This window comes from Leptosomus discolor, chromosome 1 (genome assembly GCF_034619465.1).
Source record: "Leptosomus discolor isolate bLepDis1 chromosome 1, bLepDis1.hap2, whole genome shotgun sequence".
Lineage (NCBI taxonomy): Eukaryota > Metazoa > Chordata > Aves > Leptosomiformes > Leptosomidae > Leptosomus > Leptosomus discolor.
In genome coordinates this window covers 73,470,312-73,488,191 of record NC_141391.1, presented here as the reverse complement: position 1 = coordinate 73,488,191, position 17,880 = coordinate 73,470,312, and the positions used below count along the sequence as shown (strand labels likewise).

Genomic DNA, 17,880 nt, shown 5'->3' with positions numbered 1-17,880 from the left:
ACCCCATGCTGGAGCAAGTAGATGTGCCTGAAGGAGGCTGTGACCCCATGGGAAACCCATGTTGGAGCAAGCTTCTGCCAGGACCTGTGGACCTGTGGAGAGAGGAGCCCATGCTGGAGCAGGTTTGCTGGCAGGACTTGTGACCCTGTGGGGCACCCATGCTGGAGCAGTCTGTTCCTGAGGGACTGCGCCCTGTGGAAGGGACCCACCGTGGATCAGTTTGTGGAGAACTGTAGCCCGTGGGAAGGACTCATGTTGGAGAAGTCATGGAGGAGTGTCTCCTGTGGGAGGGACCCCATGCTGGAGCAGGGGAAGAGTGTGAGGAGTCCTCCCCTGAGGAGGAAGGAGCGGCAGAAACAACAGTGTAATGAACTGACCCCACCCCCATTCCCTGTCCCCCTGCACTGCTGGAGGGGAGGAGGTAGAGAAATCAGGAATACAGTTAAGCCCGGGAAGAAGGGTGGGGTGGGGGGTTTAAGATTTGGCTTTATTTCTCGTTACTCTGATTTGGTTGATAATAAATTATGTTTTTCCCCAAGTCAAGTCTGTTTTGCCTGTGATGGTAATTGCTGAGTGATCTCCCTGTCCTTATCCCGACCGACTAGCCTGTCATTATATTTACTGTCCCCTGTCCAGTTGAGGAGAGGAAGTGATAGAGTGACTTTGGTGGGCACCTGGCATCCAGCCAGGGTCAAACCACCACAGAGGTATTTCCAGATTTGGAATTCTGCTCAGTAAAGTGGGGGTATTCATTTGTTTATGTGCTGTGGCTGCAAGCTGGCAGAAGAGTGTGTTTCAAACTGTACTGGAATCATTACCAGAAAATGGATTAAACTAGAACTTAACACAAGATGAAAGTAATCCACAATCACTTGGAACCACTGCACACTTCACACCAGGAAAATGTTACATCTGCTATACCTAAGTTCTGCAGAACTTAAGTAGGGGCTCATATTCATCCTACACGCTCTCTCCTCATTGTTCCCCAGATTTAAACCAAGTAGAAACAACTTGCAATTCGATGAAGAGCTTTCTATCACGACAAATATCTTAAAAGAAAAATAAAGTCTACAACAAATAGAAACTCCATCTCACCTTTCAGCAATCCTCTAACAGCTTCCTGGGACTATGCTTCAAATCATCACATCCTGTCAATGTTCCCAAGATTAAAACAGGGCAATAAATTGCCAGATAATGAAATGGTAGGACAGACAGGTAATACTTTTCTGATTGACGTGCTTGTGGGTCAAATCACTTGGTTGCATGTGTAGAGCAAGCCAGTTCACAACTGTAGTTACAGTACTATATATGGAAATCTGACAGCGTAGTTGAACCCAAAGTGCAACATTTAGGATTCATATAAAATAACTTTTATATTTTTAGGTTCAAGCATACTCACGTCATATAATCCACCGTCTGCACCATTCTTATGTACCGACAGGAAAAGGCATACTTTGTTTGGCTGATTTTAATAAGCCCGCTTCTTACACAGTGTTCCTGCAATAACACAATAAACATTCATCTAATTTAAATCTAAATCTCAGAAACAATGAAGATACACATGTATAAATAGTCAACTGTTTTAATGTAACTGTAATCAGCCTCTAAATAACGAAGATAAAAGTTTTAAGCACAAAGTACATTTTCTTAATATGCACTATGAAAAATGCAGTAAAATTATCATAATGGTTTACAAACAAACATAATGAAATTAATTGAAGACTATACTGACTGATAAAACTCCTGCTGTTTCCCATTTTAGCATGATGGAGCTTGTGAAAGCCACCAAATGGATTATAGAGGAAAGAACAGAGTATGATTTAAGAATAAATTACCCTACAGAATTATTTCATTCATGTCTATTACATGAGCTCTTCATTGAGTGCTGAAATCTGATTTACTTTGGTTATCTGGAGACAGGGATTGGGACATTAGCCTGGAAAACTGTATCTGCCTCATCAAAAAGAGAAGAATGGTAATGCCACTGCCAAATTGGTATCATCTTCTAGGTTTACTTACTTTCCCGTTGTTGAACATCAGAACTGTGTAGAGTTTGTCACCTGTTTCCACTCTCTTTGGTGTTGCTATGACAATGGCAGGCACATAATATTCATCTCCTGTCTGCGTCCCAGTTCTGGCAAACACATAGTCTCCAACCTGCACATGAGGAAAGCATCAGTTTGCAAGAACTGTGTAACTTTTGGGTCTTACAAGACATAAAAGGTAAATGATAAGATATTTTTTAATTAATCATCATTCTAACATGTTCCCATGCTTTAATACTGATCTTTACAAGAAAAAAAGAAGAGAAAAGAAGAAGAACTTGGTCCTTGCATGTACCGATCACTCACAATTTCCACTGAATCAGGGAGAGAGCACAACGCAAAAAGGACAGAGCCCAACTAAATGTACTGGGGCTCAACTACCAAGTTGAACTGAATGAGGAAACTCTTACAGCTCTTCATTCCCTTGGACTTTGCACAGATTTATACATTTTTAATAAGCTTTTAAACCAACCTTGGGAATTTTAGAGAATTCCATATGTAACTGACTTATACAAAATTATTTTAAAAATGAACACAGAAGTAACAACTCTATCGAGTTCTGCAGATCTTCTCTAGAGTTGCATATTCCCTTTACAGAATACCAGGAACTACCGGCTCAGGAATTGCCCTCATCTCAAACAGAAAGAAAGGCATGTCTCTAGTTTTAAGTGTAACAAAACAGTTATAAAAATGCTTCTTATATTCCAAACAGCTATATCCATTCTGTATCCTTTCTGTCCATCATCTCTCTCATGCGTGAAATAAGAATCACGTGAAAAAACAACTGTGATTACAGATAGTCAGTGGATACATTTTAAATAAAAACAACTGGAATAAGAAATTGTTTTAATTACTGTTACTTGTTTTAGTAATCTGCTGGATTTAGTAATTTTAGTAATTTGCCAAGTTATCTGCTGGATTTAAAATATGCTGTGAAAAACAAATGGTTATATCATGCTGTACATCACGTTGCATATGAAAGGCTCTCCTTGATTCATAATCTATGTGCTAGGACACAATCATTCTGCTGATAAATAGCTTGCCTTTCTTCTATAGGTGGGCAAATATTCATGTTTTATAAAGAAAATAATATAGACTTCAAATAAACAGAGGAATAGGATTACAATGAAAACAAGCTCCAAACAAATGAAAAATGGCGTATGGAAAATAGAATATTACTATCACTAAAAACACTTCCTTAAAATAAGTAGATGTATTTAAAAGATATTAAAAAACTATCTGTTATTCTATGTGTAACTAAATGAACAAAATTAAAAATGCGTATTTGCTGTCATACAAAAATACAATTTTTCACCTGCAGATACGGGCACGGCATAGCACCTCCCACAGGTATAGTGAACTTCACAGGTACAGTCCAGGTCTCTCCATTGCTGAAGTCAACAAGTGCACAGGTAGAACTGATATTCTTCATCACAGTTCCTAAAAAGCAACATAATAAAACATTCAAATGATTTTTCTTTTACTCCGTGTGGAAAATTTTTTTTAAATCCTGTAAGCTGTCACACATCACTGAGGGCAAATGTATCTATACTATATATTCTTCATTTTCATTTAGCTAGGGTAAGCTGTGCTAGGGCAATAGAGAAATTTGTACTTTAAAAAAATACAGTGTTAGTAACTGTTCTTAATAATGCCATAAAAATAAAACGAAGAATAATTTTCAAGCCCAGGTCTGAAATTTGTAAGCTGATTAGGTGGATGATAGTTGACATAACGAAACTATTGCCAGAGTTAAAAATATGTAATTTAAAAAACCAAACAAATAAAGGTAACACAAAAGTAAACACACGTACACGCAAAAATTTTTCTATGGAAAACAATTTTACCTACCAATCATTCTGGCTCAAGACTCAACAAAAAGGCAGAAGCATTTAATGAATTCTCTGAACAAATGCAAAAGCTTGGATTTTGCCAAACACTCAACAGAAACATTCAAGGGAGACATCAGAGAGGGACAGGGTGATATTCTCAGATACTCGGTTACTTGAAAGGATTTCCTTCTGTGCTCTTCTTATATAAATGTATCATTGCTTTCTAACTTTACAAAAGGTATGTCTTTTTATAAATGTATATATGTGCACAGACAAGATATGTATTTCATGAATATGCACATGTAATATTAAACCTAATTAAGGCAGAAGTAGATAATTATGATGAAAACTAAGGTATTAAGAAACTCTACAAAATATTTTAAATGTAGACAAAAATATATACCTGGATAATAAAATCCTGTGACGTCTGATCTTGCAATCACCTTTTGGCTTTTGTGAGTCACAAATACTTGGCCTTTTTGTCTTTTTTTAGACTTTGACTTCACAGTTTCTTCTTCAAGTCTCTGTAATTTGGCACAATTATTTTTTCCACAACAGCTTAAACCAGTCAGCCTCAATCTATCCTTTGGAATTAATTAAAAATTTAGGCAATGTAATGTTATGACCTCTGCAGATAATTCACAGTAAACTGGAATTATTTTAAACGTTCAGAATAGCTATAAACAGAGGAAGTGAAGTTACAGGAAGAACTCACGGATAACATCACCTAAGAGTTTTCACTGTAAAATCCTGTTTTACATGGTCATAGCAATACATTTTCAAGTGTTCAGAGAGAAATTTACCTTGACGAATTATGGCTGCCATTTTCCTAGAAAAAATTTTACAAAGATGTACAATTGTTATTCAAGGATGAGGTAAAGAAAAATCAACTGATTTTACAGAGTAAGTGAAGGTGCTATAGACATTCATTTTGTCCAGATAGGCGAGTCTTCACAATAATCTTATTTTGATTAAAAGTACCTCACTGTACAGAATGAGTGGTTAAAAAACCAAATCTGGAGTTAAAATAAATTTAAAAATCTTGAAGTGTCTGGAAAAAATGTTTAATTACAAACTATAAATTCAAAATTAAAATTTTCAGCAGTTTTAAAACATTCCAGCTCAGCAAAATACTACACCATGTTTTCCAGAGCTGCCACTGACCACTACTCTACCCTGCTAGTTTGGGTTCTTCATACACTAACTCCCCTCTTTGGGGGGGGAAGCTCCCCAGTCTGCAGCTCCTGTAACACACCTCAGCCACGCAGGACACCGGAGCTTACTGCTGAATTGCTCATAAATAAATCTGATTGACCACGCACCGGATGGTGCAAATAGAAATACCAATGGGGCTGGCTGGCTGTGGACTGACTCAACTCCTAGTTGAAGGCAGTGGCTGCAATGAGCAGTAACTGAATGAAGAACGCAAAAAAGCTCGATGGATCCCACCCAAGAACTGAAGCAGGGGGCTGTGGAAAACACAGGATGTGAAAAACAGACTCACAAGTGGCTCTGTAGAAATATACTGTCAGGCTTTCTGAGCTCCTGCATACCTGACTTCACAGTCACCATATTCTTTTACCTTAAAGCCTTTTGTAGCTCACAGTAACATTTTATGGAGTCTCAGTGTTATTTGCCTTTAATGTATCATATTCCTGAATCCCTTTTTTTCTAGAAGAAAGAATTTCTTCCCATTCAGGGCATCTCTCTTACAGAAGTTTCAAGAGGATTGGTGTATTATGTGGATATGGCAGAATGTGAAAGAACACTTTAAATTTTGCTTTCCTGAGAAAATTAAGGAAACTGGTGATATAAAAACAATTTCTTTCTAATATTGAAAAGTTCATAATCCCAGTATTTTTATAAGTACATTTTAATAATCCTTGAGAAAACACCATAATTTATATTTACAACAGCAGCAAATTAAGTCTTGAAAAAGTCTATCTTTTTCTCCATACTGCTCACAATAATGTTTCTAAATATAAATTTTAAGCAAGTGCAAAGTTAAATAAATCAGTTTCCTCCTTAATTTTTAAAACACGTATTTATTATCCTACCTCGTAAACAATTTGCAAGCATCCATCTCTTATACAGTTCCCCTGAATCATTAAAACACACAGCTTGAAATCTCAAACTTTTCCACAGAAATACACCCTGTTCTGAAAATCAACCATAGCTCACAGGCTCCTAAAAACCTCTGCTTGCTACAACGTATGACCTGCTTCCTTGTCTGACAACATTTATTTTCCTAAGAAGATGTATTTGCTTTTGATACTCCATTTCCCTTAACAGTCAATAATGATGGAAAAGATGGGAATAACTTTGACTAAATTGTTTGTTCTCAGTTTCACCGCAGCTATCACAAACTCTTTCTTCCAGTCTCTCACATAAATATCACAAACAACCTAAAAAAAAGGAAAAGGTCCTAAAAATAAGCAAAATACGCACAAAAAGAGGCAGAGATATTTTAAATGGGAGATATGTGAGGGTTTTCTAGTTTATTCTTTACCCCTATAGAACATACATTATATCAACAGTTCTGTTTTTCAAACTCAGTCTAAACCACAGGCTCTTCACAGCACGTAACTGACTGCTTGAAGTACAACCTAACAAAGGCTGATTTGAGTGCAAAGACTTACAGCTCCACAGACACAAAAAGGTATTTGAGTAAACCATTTACTTAATTCCTCAGGCTCCAAAGGGACAGCTGCTGCTGAATATTTATTATCAACTAATTTGTAATGCCTGACTAATAGCTTGGGCAACTTCCAGCACTCCACATTAATCCAACTCCTAAAGACTGCACAGGCATCCACAATGAGGATGCTGAGTCCTGCAGAATTCAGAAATACCGTCTCGCTTTCCTCTCGCACAGCCTTTAGGTGCAGTTGACCCAAACACTGTCAAAATGCCCATTTCTGGGATATCGTTCTCCAGTATTTTTATTACAAAAGAGTCCCACCTGATTCTCAGGGATTTTCACGCTGTTTAGCTATGTGCCCGTTGAAGGCAATGCATTAAACCACATGAGGAGAAGGAGACTTTGTTTACCTCCGCCAATACCTGCTGCATTTTTGAATTCCCTCTCAAAGAGATTAATTTTCGCACTTTCTAGTAAGTGAGAATGGACAGGAAGACTGTCCACAAAGCTCCATGTACCTTGGCTCTAACTTTTGCTCTTTCACAACCCTGACACCTCCAGAGCCAAGCAACCGCTGCCTTTCCCAGGCTGTCAGTGGCAACAAGCCCATTCTGTGTAGATCGCAGTCCATTGTTATGAAAGACCCTGGTGTTTTGTAGCCGCACGCTGCCTGTCCAGCAGGCTACTTCACCAACGACAATGGAAAATTTGACCAATCCTTTCTAGGTAGTTACAACTCTTCTGTTGTTTCGCTATTTGGGATGCTTGTTTTTCCTCGTCTTCCTAAAGAGACAGAAGAACAAAGGCAGAGGATGCCAAGCTGTTCAGGAAACATATGAATGCAAAAAAGGTATCAACAGACAGGGACTAGTGACCCTTAAACAGTGACGAAGAATAAGGAGTGTAAGAAATAGGACACCAGGAAATAGAAGAAACTGCCAAGGGAGATCCAGAATTTCCATTCGTGTAAAGAATCAAGTCTCAGCTATCAATATTTCATTAGGAATAATTAAATCAATTCTATATGAAATACATTTTTCAGAAAGAACAGGCTGAGGGAGACAGTAGATGTCCTCTTCCACTGAAATAGACATGCTTTACAAAACACATTATACTTACTAACTATTTTAAGTTATTTTTAATCACATGGTGACCACTCAGTGGGATCGCAAACAAGCACAAGCCTTGCATGTTCAAGCTCATCCCAAGGGAAACACAGTACTTTTAATAGCATATTATTAATGAGAGTTAATCCTTAGCAATTAATGCAGCTTTATGTCTCTGCAGAATCTGAAGTCCATTCATATGCAGATACAGAAGTATTTAGTATGAGAGGAAATGTTCTCCATCACTCTCAAAGGCCAGATTATAACACTGGGGAAAGAAATACGTTACATGAAAATGTTATGGCCATTAACGGAATGCACTAAACTGTCCTGGAAACTATGAGGCTTGGAGAATAGTAATGCCATGACCCCAGTAGACCTGAGGTTGTTAAATGACAAGTGGGTAGGGGACTCTGAACAACTCCTTTTAGTAGGTGACACCATGTTGCAAACAGCTTTATAATTCAGTGAGAAAAAAAAACATCATAAGAAATGATGGCTGACTGTTAAGCCTGACAGGTTCGAAATAGAAAACGGATCCAATATTTTAAGTCAAAGTTATGTATCAGAAAAAACCAAAACCAAAACCAAAGTAAATGTACCTTCAGAGGTATGTGCAAACGTAGCAGCGTGAACACAGATCCCAGGGAAGGTCAGAGCACAGAGGGAGGATAACCAGATCATTAATTCAGCTGCAGGCTTAAACAGAAAGCTCTCATAGCAAGGACATCCAAAAAAGGATTACTAATTCTTTTAAGAAGTTGTGTAGGTAATTAGGAACCCTCAAAAGATAAAAACTAAGGGGTTTTATTTTGAATTTAGTGAAAAAAAATAGTAGGAAATTTAAAAGTTTGCTTTGTTGAATAAACCTCCAGGATAATTGTGATTTTTCTACCATCTTGCAATGACAATTTTCATTCAGTGCCATATCAGCTATTTCCTTGCTGTAATGTATTTCAGCTGGCACTTTATTTTTTTATGCCATTTTGTAGACAGACATCACAGTTGGAAAAACATCCGACAGCATTTTTTAAAGGCTCCTTCATTTTCTTTCTGTTTTTTTTTTTTCCACTGTTTTTTCCACCACATAAACAGAACTCTAATTACATCTGCATTTCTGCCTCTCACTCTTAAAGCCTTTCAGTTGCAGATTAGCAATTACTGAAGATGGTGCTCTGATTAGGCTCCTAAAGCAGGTTGACTCAGGATAAGTGATTGCACAATGTTAATCACATCATGTCTGAGAGCACACATTGGTTGTTTCAAGGCAACAGTGAAATTGCAGTCAACAAATGGAACATGAATATGTTTCTGCTGCTCTTGTATTGGGACACCGTATGGCAGAGGCAAATCAATAATCAAAATAGCTGTATTAGCAATGTAACATTTTCAGACCAATGTAAAATGAATCAAGATCATCTGGTTTTGAAGTCAGTAAAATGGAAAAAAAAATCTCAAAACCTACAGAAAATGGAATGTGATGCTTTCCATAATCGCTTGTCTTCATACATGGCCTGTGCTATCGTAATATGGTCTATTCAATTGATCACACATAATTATTTATAATTTACGTGATAGTATGTAGAAAGCCACAGCTCATCATGAAAACTATCTCAATGAAGAGACATATATCTCAGTCAAGGAGTGTCAAATAAAACAAAGGACTTTTGGTATACTCTGGTAAGCAGAGGATATGGATATGTGGCATAATTTACAGTTATAAATTCCAATGGTATATTTCCATTCATTGGTAAGAACTCACAGTATAGGTTTGTACTGTGCTCATTTCAGTTTCACTTAGCTTACCTCTTCAAATTGATATATGTGTGTGTGTATACATATATTGTGAATATATATAAGTTGTATACATATACACGCATATGTCAGGGCAAAAAAGAACTAGTATGATCATTTGATTATGCTTCCTACGCAATACAAAGCATAGGACTTCCCTGAGCTTTCACTGCAACTAGGCCAGCCACACCTTCTAGTTCAATCAAAGTAATTTCCCAGACTCATTGATATCAAACAATGAACAACAAAAGGAATATATTAATATATGAGCTTTATGATTAATTCTCTATTTGTTTTTACTTATCCTCTACTAGAACTTAGAGGTCTGAGAAAATATTTTCTTTCTTATAATTTTCCTAGAGAGCTTATTTTAATATTATCATAGTATTACTCTACCTAGACAGCAGTTCTGCGGAGGCAGCAGCACTCCCAGTGAAACACTGTTTGATGAAGCATTTAGATGAAAGCACTTGAAACTGAATAAAAGAAATGGTTTGTTTTTTTCAAAGATAAGTACTTTGAATTTCAAAGCATCAATAATGTATACAGAAATCTTTCCATTGGGGAAGATTAAATCACTTTTAAAAACTTAAAAGTCTGTTCTTCATTTCCCTGAGAACACATACTCACATCTTGAAGGTAAAATCATTAAGGTAGAATCAATTTATTTTCAAGAATGTTCTGAAAGAGTGAAAATAATAATAGGGGAATACAACACTGTAACCTAAGATATGTTTTCTTACTATATATATATCACCACAGAAAAAGCTACAATGAAAAAGTACATTCTCTCTTCCAACAAGGCAGCCTAAAATAACTTACTAGCCTTGTAATAAGTATTGCTTCATGTATTTCCATACTCATTTCATTAAACCTTTCAATAGCATTCCAAGTAAAATCAGAGGTTCATCTGGGGCATGTATTTACATATCAGTCAAAACCCATGAACTTCAATCACAGTTTCAGAATAGCTAATGTATTAATGGAGCAGAGAGAGAACTCTGGCTCACGAAAAGTAGGTGTCCACTTCAGGATGAGCTCCAAATGCTACTAACTCCGTTCACAACACTGTAAGATTAGTCATGAGTTCATGTACGCCTACATTTTACGGACAGCTAAATTTTCGTGACCCAATATGAAGCTGAATCCCACCTCTTCTCTCTTTCTTTTCTCTTACAAGAAAGACACCATGGAATATTACAGTGAATTACTCCAACATTAAAAGATCTTTTTGTCGTGTTAATCAGATTTTAACCCAACCACAAACGTTATATCATAATTGCCGTTAATATATCTCTTCTTTCCCATATATTTCTGCTGTCGTTGCAGAAGACATAAAGGTACTTTGCTCAGATTTGTTTCTAAGAGGCTCGATTTCTGTGGCACTCAGCTTCAGAACTTCTGCTTCCCCAGTACTTCGAAAAAGTTGTTGAAATCTTGCTCTCTTCTTAACTACCTTTTTTCCTCTCTCTATTTGTATAGCATTAGGCTAAATGTCTACTTTATCAGCTATAATCATGGCACAAAATTATTCCAGAAGCACATACTGAAAAGGAATATCTGGGGGGAAAAAAAAAATCCCTTCCAATCTATTACCTTTTTATGGTTGCTTATGTGTGATTCTGAGCTTTTCTGAGTTTCCTTTTTGACAGCTTCCTGAAGATCAGAGGCTTGTTGAATATATGTTAATGCTGCCGATATCTCATCTTCTAACAATATTACATCTTCATAGGAAATTGGCCATCCCAAATTCTCTAAAGCCTCCAGCAAAGCTTCTTTATGCTGCATATATTGAACTGGCCCATCCTCTTTAAATCTTAAAAAAAAAAAAATTAAAAGAAATTATTAATCACAAGTAAGAAAAAATTTAATTTTGGCAGTACTTTACAAATAGAATCACAAAGCACAAAGGCAGAATAAAACATTAGATTTATCCAACCGATGTTCTGTATGCCGCAAGTTCCACCCAACTGCCGTTATGTTCAGTCAAACAATCACATCTGGCTTATCCATATCTCATAGAAAGACATCTACAGAGCAATTCAAGTGGCTGAGCATAGATGTCTGGTGCCATTTTAGATGTCCTAGAATATGTGAGGTGTCAATAAAGAATTTGCAGATACAACTGAGAAATTATGGTAATCCCTGGCCCTTCTGAAGCAGCAGCCAGGGTGAAGTGGCAAGCACCTAGACAATCTAAAATGTCACCAGACATCTACTAAGTCCTGATTTGCCAGATCAGTCTTGACTGATCATGTAAAATAGTGACAATCTCTTGCTGTTTATTCCTCTGTCAGTCCTGCACTGCTCAATTTCACTCAATGATCTGGATTTTATTCTATCCTTGGTTCAGGTTATGTCAATGTCCACCACACTAAAGAGCCAGTTTGAAGCTACACACTGAAGGTACTTACAAACCAAACGTGAAATATATACAGTCATCTTGCTGATAAAAAACAAACTGAACTCTCCAAAATCCAGAACAAGTAGAATTCTTTACATCTCCTTTGGAAGTAACATACTTTTTACTACTCTAAAAGTAGCTTTTCTGTGGCTCTTCTCTACAGCTTTGCCAACATTCAAAAAAAAAAAAATTGAAACCTAGAACTGGGGAGAGTATTTAAGTGTCTCTCTTAACAACACATACAACCACAGTGATGCCTACCACGTTGCCCTACTTTTTGTCACTGCTCATCTTCCTGCTCCTCTAGGAACTGCTTTGTATTAAAATTAACCTGACCAGTGCAGTTATTTAGCTAGATTTTTTTTCTCTATTACCTGAATCCATTATTAATTCATAACCAATGTCAAGCTAACTTATCTCCTGAGTTGGATCTCTCAATCATTTTGAACACAAGCACAATATTACCACTTCTCTAGTAAAGTTGAATTTTCTTAGTATTTGAGATATAACACTTTAATACACACTAGTGAACCAGAAAGCTCCTCAAACAACTATTTCAGGACTTCTGTGACCAAGTTAGTAGACTTTGTTTATCCTTCCAGATTACTAATTTTGAAAGTATCTTGTAATCCTTTTGCAACAGATGAATGTGATCATTCAAATTTTAAATTTAGACGAGAAATGGATCAAATATTTCAGTTTCTATACACCAATATTAACAATTTTAATATGCCCCTCTAGCAACAGACTGTACAATTGCTGGCACTTTTTTTTTCCTTGTATATATAATTAGCCATACATTACCAACAATAAAATATTTTTGATACCACTCTGTCAAATTTCTGTACTCTACAGCCCATTTTCTATCAATAGACATTTATTTCCTTTTTTTTTTATTATTATATGCTGTTCTTTTGTTTAACAGCCTTCACTTCCTCTCTGCACCAGAATGGGGTTTTATTTCTCCTTATTGATGATAGAACTGTGTGATTTTTGCTCATTAGCTTAAGTCTTCTTAAAAGCATTTTAGTTTTCAGTCCCATTTTTCTGCCTAGGAATATTTCACACCCATTCAGTTTTCATCAATTGATCTTCACTTTATTCTCTGAAGTAAACAGATGCTAACTTCACTGATGTCAGTCCTGTTTACACAGTTACTAGTTTTCTAAATCAACATACAGAAATAAGCTAAAGTAGTACAAACTCCCAGTGTGATATAGTTTCAGCACATGCTGTAAAGGTGCTTATTATACCTTTAGAAACCAGCCACTAAAGTGCTCTTTACCGAATGAGAGATTTACCTTGATGCCAAAGGCAATGACATGCTGCCCTCCAAAGGCCCTGCCACTTGACACTGATTAAAAACAGACCAGCACCATTAGAATGGAATGCAAGTCCTTTCCTTTAAAATTAATCAGTGCTACAAGAAGAGGGTCCAGAGTTTAATATTACTCTATATCACAGATACATTTTTGAAAGCAAGGTGTAGTTACGAAATATTTGAAAATAAAACCAGCTGGTTACAGAAATACAGATAAATAGATAAAAAAGTATCAAACATTATCACCAGCCTTTCAGAGGTAAGTTCGAAAACCAAAAGGTGATTGCTTACTTAGCTCTTTCCTCCTGAGACAGTGCTCTCCAAACAACTTGGTTTAGGCGCCTATTAAAGAAAGCAAAGCAGTTTTTGAGGGAATGCAGTTCCTTGTGCATCTGATCATCTCAAAACTAGCAAATAAACACGCTTTCTTAAGATCTCTGCACTGATTTGTATTCCAAGAGCACTGTATCATCAAATTGTATACTCATCATTCAGCTATGAAATTATCAACTGCAAGAGAAGATGGGAAAACAGCATCTTCCATCAAGTAGCAGCATGATTATTTCAGGGTCATAGAAGGATTAATGGCAATCACTGCTGCTTCCTGCCAGGATTTTCTATGGATGGTTCTTTTCAGCACCAGCAAGCTAAATCAAATAACAAAACTGATTAAATGCCAGTTAAGCTAAGCACAGTTCCTCCAATTAAACAGTTTCAGAAAACTGTAGCCTGAAGACATATAGAGAGCTATGTTAGTTTGTGGGGGTTTTTTCTGCTAAGATAACCCCTCAGTTGTGCCATTCAGGTTTCTACTTCATTAAACTCTGGCTACGAAGAAAAGCTACTGAAAGGGAAACAGAAGTGATTAACCCAAAGCAATGCAGTTCCGAGGACTTTTAAAAGCACCACTAAACTTTCTGGGTTTGCTTTTTAGACGTAAATTACAAACTTTTATTAGGTCATCTAGCTTACAGTTTTCTCTGTTAACATCTCGAACAGTTAAGCCATCACTCAATTACCTCATTTCATACCACAGAAAAAAACCTCTACCGGTGATCCTAATTGCTGTAATTCTAGAAAAATGTCCGAACTTCCTTTGGAAATACAAGAACAAATTCATTGCTAGGAAAAATTCAGATGGTAACCATTAGACTTTCAACAGTCTTGCCAGATTTACTGGTGCATGTACAAAAAAGCTCATTAACACCAGATTTTGAATATGAATTTCTTAATGATTCATTTTATCTACTAGAAACCAAACCCCAGCATTTTTAGAATGCAAATTACTTAGTTCATTCACAATCTGCAGTCTCAGCATGCTCTACTGCCTATTTCATATCTCTAAATGTGCACGCTCATAACTAACTCATTTGTAAAAGCTTCTGGCTATACAAGATCGTACACATTTTGAAGCTTCCAGCATTTTTCTCCTTCAATACTGGATGTTCTCTTTGTCAGAGTACACAATTTCTGCCCTTGCCACTTTTCTCCCTCTAAATCTATGCTAAGTTCAATCTATGTATGGGGAAGTCACTGTCATGCTTGCTTCTGTTCTTGAAAACTGAACGCCCTGATGTATTGTCTCATCTATAGATGTCAGAATAAATTTGTGACCAATCACTATTCACAAAGCTGAACTGCAGCCTTTGCAAATTCGATTACTGGAAAAGTACTGTGGCATTTAGAGCAAAATAAATTTGACTGGGTTGCTGCTTCACATGTAGAGGAAAAGCAATGAGAATATTTTTTTACATTGTCAATTATAAGGATCTTCAGGTAGGTCTCTCTTCCATACATCTTCACAGAAGCAGGGAACTCAATCCCACTGTTGTAAATACATTGATTCATTGACCTCTATGGGTAGGCATAAGTAAACAGTACTCCAAATCACCACAGTTCTAGGGAGACTGTGAAAATGCTGTCAGCAGAAGATCGTCAGAATTTAACCAGAAAACCCTTCTCTTTCCCTCAAAATTGAAGTCAGTAAATGTAAAATATTCAATGGTCTGGCACAGCAATGAAAAACTTGAATATTTTTCAGAAGTCACCATCATAAACACACCACTAGGACCTTCTATCAAAATAAGTGACAAATCCAGATTTCTATGGAACAGCCTGACAATAACAGCACTGTCTCAGTGACAGAGCACACAAAATCAATAGATTTTTTTTCACTGAATTCCATTAATATTAGACATAGCAAGCAGCATTTGCAAATTGTAATTATTGATTTTTTACCACAAAAGATGGATACATCTAGAAATAGGAAATGGGAATGACAAACAGAGCTATTACATGCTTTAAAAAAACCTAGTATGAGCATAATGCTACAGAGGGGAAAAAAAAAATCCCTGAAAGGACCTCAGTGGAATTCATCAAACACTGAAGGCTAAACACTTGTAGTCAAGGGTTTTTTGGTCATATAAAATAGTCACATCTGTAAATGCTACTAGAATACACCCTGAAAAAGACATCTTACTTATTAAAACAATTCTAGTCAAAGGTCTCATAAGGTTACTGAATGACATTAATAGTCAAATAATTGTGTGCTTCAAAAAAATGCACAAAGTTAGATCAAGGAAAGAAATAGCTTAGAGATCTAATGTCCTTGTCCTTTTTACTTCTGATGTGCTTTTACCAACATTTAATTAATAAGCACAACATATATCTCTCTCAAAAAAATATATTAAAATTGTCAGGATCTTATAAGTGCCTCAGTTACTTTCTTGCATCCATAGCTAAGTGCTAGGCAGCTGGCAGCAAAAAGCAGGCCACTATTTAAATGTCAGTCTACGGATTTAGGAGCTTAACTGTAAGTTAAAAGTCTGGCTAGCACAGTATGTTTAGGGGAGATTCCTCCCCAGGGTTGATTGCTTTCAGGTTTATTCCCAGAAAGTAAAGCAATTCTTTCATTGAACAAACATAATATGAGCAACACGCTATTTATTACCCCTTTGCCTATTACGTGTTTTTTCATTCTGTCTTTTTTTTTTTTTTTTTTTTTAAGAAAATAAATATTTCTCCTACAGGTTGATGGTGGTTTAGTGTGTCAACATGTAGGATTAACAGTACTGAGCAAAGCATGTGTGAGCAAACACCCACTACATAAAAGAAATCTGAAATTAGACTGCAAACATGATAAATTTCTGATGAGTAGACTTGCCTTTCATAGGATTTAATTGCTTGTTCCAGCTTCTCTTTATAGGCATCAAGATTCACCGCCTGAGGATTAATTAGTGTGATCTGCTTCTTGTCGTTGCTAACATGGGCCAACGGTAGTATCTATTATACAACAAAAGACAAAGACTTCATTTATCATAAAGCTTTTCCTCCACCAGAATAACTGAATGCCCATGAGTTCATGTCCAAGGATCAGAACAGCCAGAAAGAACACTGGAAGGCTGCAGAAAGAAAGATTTGAGCACCTCAAAGAAATGTCAGAATTAAGACACAGTTTCCAGCTTGTTAATAAAATCTTCTGAAATTATATAATCCCTTTACGCAGAAGTTGCAAATTAAGATTCATAACTACTAGTTAATTCTAACTAAATCAATACCATCAATCAACCCACTCTAATAATGGAAGGGTAGGTCAGAAGGGAGACAAGCAAGTCTAGATCATAACCATATTCCAGATTGTATGCTTTAAAACAGCACTGTCTTATTTACCCTCTAATTCTAGCACAGAGGTGTGACAGTTACTTATTTAAGTGTATTTAATACACTTATTCTTGAAGACCATATTTTCTAAGGAATTAAGAGTATTAAAGATGGAAAGAAACATTTTTTGCCATCACACTGATCACCAAAGAGGGAACAACGTTGATAACGCTCACTGAAACTAGTCTTAATGAACCACCATAAGGCTTAGGAACCTAATCAGGTTGGTCAGAATCAGGAACTTCAATACGTTTCAAATCTCACAATACAGCATCTACATAAGTCAACTTCATTATAAAATAGAAAGTCATGCACTTACAAGTAGATCTTCAAAAGGCAGAGAAAAGGGTAGAAAAGGATGACAGAGAGGAGGAAAAATGCCTTCCCATCCCTCAGTCCAAAGTCCCACCATCCTTCAGCTTCTTAAATTACTCAGCAGTTCGTATAAGAAAGGCTATTTTATATGTCAATGTCCTGATAATGATTATAAACAGAAAAAAAAATCCAAGAAAGAAATTGAGAAGACTGAGAATGTTACTCTTCCCAAAATTGTCTTCAACACATATGGTTGAGTGGGAAGCTTCCCCAAGTGCCTGTCTGACATCAGAATATAGATGACAAAAAGATGGATGAAGTTCAATTTAAATAAAACTAAAACCCCTGTTGGAGGACTAAGGCAAGCAAACAGAAAATAAAACAATGAAAAGACTTCCTTAATGGGGAACATTTTTCAGTGATGTTTGTGTTTGAATCACCACAGCCTAGCTGGATTCCAAATTACTGCTGTATGACGATTTTTTCAGGAGCAGGGGTGCGACTTTGTATATCTCCCTCTCTTTCTGAGGACGCCTTCTCTCTGATAAATCTGTGTCATATCAATGCCAGACCACATCAAAGCTCCTAATGTTAAATTAATCTTAAGATCACTTAGAACCTAAAATTAATGGGAACATGTCAGTGAAGTACGTTGCTAGAGACAGATGAGGTAAATCTCTACCCAGAACTGTAAGCCATGACATCTGGCTACTTCTCATTTCCAGGTGCAGTTTCAAAGCTGAAAGGCAAGGAACTGAGAGT

General features: G+C 36.6%; 1 protein-coding gene across 1 annotated transcript in view; it reads right to left on the bottom strand.

Moving 5' to 3' along the window:
- Window positions 1–17,880, bottom strand: part of VWA3B (von Willebrand factor A domain containing 3B) — an 84,411-nt gene that overhangs the window by 21,373 nt on the left and 45,158 nt on the right. The window contains exons 20-27 of the mRNA XM_086481929.1: window positions 16,307–16,425; window positions 13,435–13,485; window positions 11,015–11,234; window positions 7,210–7,301; window positions 4,681–4,706; window positions 3,361–3,485; window positions 2,020–2,157; window positions 1,400–1,497 (exon numbers count right to left, since the gene is read on the bottom strand). Of these exons, the coding sequence (XP_086338055.1) occupies window positions 1,400–1,497; window positions 2,020–2,157; window positions 3,361–3,485; window positions 4,681–4,706; window positions 7,210–7,301; window positions 11,015–11,234; window positions 13,435–13,485; window positions 16,307–16,425 (869 nt within the window). The remainder of the gene's footprint in view (window positions 1–1,399; window positions 1,498–2,019; window positions 2,158–3,360; window positions 3,486–4,680; window positions 4,707–7,209; window positions 7,302–11,014; window positions 11,235–13,434; window positions 13,486–16,306; window positions 16,426–17,880) is intronic.